The following is a 4,388-nucleotide window of genomic DNA, read 5'->3' on the forward strand; positions in this document are numbered from 1 at the left end:
TGAGTGTTATGTTATGTTTCCTTACTAACAACTAACATTGCACTAAGTGATGAGCCGATGGTATTACATAGTCTACTATGTTGGCCAACCATTGGTCGTAAGACTGTGCTTGCTATAAGCTCTCTTCGACCAATTCTGATAGTGTAAAACAAACAAAAATATGGATCGCGGGGCCCCAGGTGACTCGGGGTTGAATTCGAAGACCGGGCTGGAACTTTGATAACCTAAATCGTTGGACTTTAATTCTGTTCACCAGGCAGTGTCGCTGTTCAGCCCGTACAGTTCGTCGTTATATCTTCATTCTCCTTAGACACTCTTATCTTTCTTTGACAAGATAAAGGCCTAACCGCCATAATGAGAACTGGGATGATGAGTGCCTTATAAAGAGTTATTCTTCGTTTGATTGCAGCGCGGAAGTCGTTGTCTGAGATTATAGCGGTGCCTAGGTAGACAAAGTCCTCAAAGTTACAGCTGTCGATTGTGACGTTTTGTCTAAGACGTCGTTTTTCAATGTCCTTTTTTGATGACAGCATATACTTGGTCTTGTCCTCATTGACGGCTAAACCCATCTTCTTCGCTTCCGTCGCAATGCTCAAAAACACTCCACTGACATCACGCTTTGATCTTCCAATTATGTTAATGTCATCTGCGTATACGAGTTATTGGATGGACCTTGGGAAGATTGTGCCTCTAGTGTTGATGGTTGAGTTTTGCACAATTCTTTCCAGAACGATGTTGAAGAAGTCACATGACAGTGGTTCACCTTGTCTAAAACCTTTTTTGATATCAAATGCATCGATGAGATAATATCCGACCTTGATAGAGCAACGTGCGTTCTTCATCGTCATTCTACATAAACGGATAAGTTTGACAGGGATACCACAACTCGAAATTGCTCTGTAGAGCTCTTCCCTGTAGATTCTGTCATACACGGTAAAGAGATTGCGGGTATCTATTTGAAGTTCCTGGGTTCGAAGATCTGCCGTAGTGTGAATATTTGGTCAATGGTGGACTTTCCTGGTGTGAAGCCTCACTGATACTGATACATACTACGGTAGAAAGTATCATACATGCAATGTTCAGGAAACTGATGTCTCTTTTAGAGGGTCTCCTTTCTTATGCATCGGGCAAATTATGCTGAGATCCACTCATCGGGCATGCTTTGTTCCGACCATATTTTGCAGATATGAGTTGGTGCATCCTCCCTACCACGTCATCGCCTGCTGCTTTGAATAGTTCGGCAGTTTAGATATACCCATCTTCATTTCGTCGGGATCGGATAGGTGGAATTGTTCACCTGCGTCGCCTAGGTTGTGTGGGTCTATCTCCCTTAAGCCTAGTACATACTTCCTCGTGAAGTGAACGTTCGCCAGTGGAGAAAGTGAACTTTTGACATTGCTCACTGGTACACACTTGTGAGTACACGTTGTGAACATGCGGAAACCAAATGTCAAAGCTTCACCAACAGTTCCCGTACATTTTGCACGTAAATTGCCCGTGAACGAAAACTCTCCACTTTGTTCTCCACTCAGCTTCACGAGCAAGTTCACGGGTGAACCAAAAACTGAAATTTGTATGGCTTCACGAGATGGTTCACAAGTATGTACTAGGCTTTACAGTGGAATTCAGTTCGTCGTTTATTTATTTTAATATTTTGTATTTCCAGTCGCTCTTAGATTCCACACCTAAATTTCGTACAGGCAGCGCCCCCATGGCTCGCCTTTCGTAACAAAATTTTGTGTTCCATGATGGTGCTATTTATATATATATACAAAGCAATAACTTATAATAAGTTATTCTGGAAAAGTGAATTGATTTGGATTTAATTAAAAGAAGAATGTAATGTTTCCCTACATGATAATATACACTATGGTGCCAGTTATAGCTATCATTGGCTTTAATTATTGAAAACAAAAATTGGTATTTTTTTGACAGGTCCTTTATAGAAATCATTAAAAATATCTGTCATTGAAATTTCTTGATTGAAATCCACCGACAAACAATTTTACTGACAGAAATCTGTAATTTTAATGGTGTGAATATGGTGCACAAATCAGTGAAACGATTCGTTCAACATTTCAACATAAAAGTATCAGCTATTCAGGAAAATGAATTTCCGTCCGGAAAATAGAAAAAGACATTTTTAGAGAAAAATAAATGAGCAACTACACTTTTATCCTCAAAATAAATTCTTTTGATGTTTACCGATCGATCAGTTTGTGCATAATTTTTATTTCTAATCAAAGGGAAACACCATCAAATATAAATTCAAAACTTTTTCCGAATCGATTCAATGACAGCTATAGTTGGGCCCTATAAATTTTTATACAAAGTTTTAATCTAATTACTCCGATTGACCGCACTGCATGATGCTAGGTGTAGACTATACTTTAACATAACATCTGTTCTGTCGATAATGTAAATTACCTCATTCAAAATTTGAAAGTTGACAGTTTTGTGCAATTTGTTTTTTTTTAAAAGAACGCCACTTAAAAGTCAAGCCAAGCATACGCATATCAAAATAATAAATAATCTAGGAACTACAAAATGGGTACACTTTGCAATTCTCAAGGCTTAACAGTTAATTCGTCCTGCAGGACATGTCTCAAAAATATAAGTGAAACCGAGACAAATCTTAATATATTCGCAACACCAGGTCTTCCAGAGAAAATCTGTGCGTGCTCATCATTGTCCATCCATCCAGGAGATGGCCTTCCAATAAGTTTATGTGCATCATGTTTCAAGAAGATTGACGATTTTTATAAATTTCAACAAGAGTGCATCGCCGCACAGGAAAAGTTCTTAGAGTACGTAAGTAAAGACATAAAACCAAGTTTGACTGAAATCGATTTAAACCAAAGTGTGGAGTCTGGGCTGCCGCCGCCGTTTGCGATAGTCAAACAAGAAAACTATGAAAACGATAATGCTCCATCCACTTCATTCTTGGCCCTTCACAAAGTTGAAACTGAACTAAATGACTCAGCAGAAAGCAGACCAATTTATATTACAAATTCCATGGAAATCACCACACGCTCCATGAAAAGAGTAAACTTTGTATGCGAAATCTGTAGCAAACCCTTTATGCTAAAGACCACTTTCGACGTGCATATGCGCAAGCATCGAGGACTGAAAGCATTCCCTTGCTCGTTTTGTGATTTGGCATATAATCGCCGAATTGATCTTAGAAAACACATGAAATACAAGCATAAAGAACCGATTGATGCAAAATTTGTTTGCACCGAAGAGTATTGCGACAGACTATTTACTAGTAAAAAATGTGTGCTAGACCATTTAAAGGACAAACATGGGATAGATGCCAAACAAAGACCCAAACAACCCTTCACTTGTAAGGAATGTGGAATAATTCAGTCGAGCATAGGCGTTCTTATACAACATCTCGCCGAGCACAGAGCCCAGAGAGAGATCGAATTGAACGACCCTAACTTTAAAAAAACCTATCCGTGTCAGTTTTGTGATAGGGTTTTTAATAGAGTGGATAAACGTAGAAGGCACAGCCGATTAATTCATGAGGGTCTGAAAGAATTTCAATGCTCTTTTTGTCACAAACTGTTTTCTAGAGCCTCACATAAAAAACGTCATGAAATGATCCACACTGGAGAAAAACCATACCAGTGCACCGCGTGCCATAAGAGATTCATCCAAAAAGTTTGTCTTCAAACACATAAATGCCCACTTCAGACAACGTTATGCAATGTTGAGCAAAAACCAAAACCAAATAAATCTAAAAAATGAAGCATATGTATATAATTATAAAATGTAGAATAAATAAAATGAGTGTATTGAAATATAAAGCTTTTAGCCTTTTCTTTTACTTTGGAATTCACTAAAATACGTTTCTGAAATTCACTACACTGGGAAAATCATTGATTGAATATAGGTTCCATTTGATCACCAAAATCAATTATTCATCGGTAAGAGCCGATATTCATTCATTATATCAAATTCAACTGGCTTTGGTTTTCCAGCCGTTGTCGGGGGTGAGCGTTCGAAATTGTGCTTAAGTGAACTATTTCAGTCGAAATGATAACCAAATCAATTGGAAAATTTCTTCTGATAACAAAAATGTTCCAAGACGTTTTGGTTTGTAGGTTTTATACGCGAATATGATTTCAAATTTGTTTTATGAATTCTCAAATGAATTGACTTTTTGTGTGGAAATACAAAAATTTTCATTTGCTGTCAGAAATCTGAAAATAGAATTTGTATGCTTCGTTTTTTCCAGAATTTTTATCACACAATTTAAAAAGGAAGAAAAGCAATACCAAGCTATTCTGATTGCTAGGTGAGAATTAATAGTGAACGATGTTTATATTTTAATCTCCTGCTCTGTCAATATGATTGAAATTTGAAGAAAAGAAATACAGAGG

General features: G+C 37.4%; 1 protein-coding gene across 1 annotated transcript; it reads left to right on the forward strand.

Moving 5' to 3' along the window:
- Positions 1-2,475: 2,475 nt before the first annotated feature.
- Positions 2,476-3,792, forward strand: LOC129939598 (zinc finger protein with KRAB and SCAN domains 7-like). Its single transcript, XM_056047672.1, has one exon. The coding sequence runs from the start codon at positions 2,548-2,550 to the stop codon at positions 3,751-3,753; it is 1,206 nt and encodes a 401-aa protein (XP_055903647.1). The 5' UTR covers positions 2,476-2,547; the 3' UTR covers positions 3,754-3,792.
- The last annotated feature ends 596 nt before the right edge of the window (positions 3,793-4,388 follow it).

This window comes from Eupeodes corollae, chromosome 1 (assembly GCF_945859685.1).
Source record: "Eupeodes corollae chromosome 1, idEupCoro1.1, whole genome shotgun sequence".
NCBI lineage: Eukaryota > Metazoa > Arthropoda > Insecta > Diptera > Syrphidae > Eupeodes > Eupeodes corollae.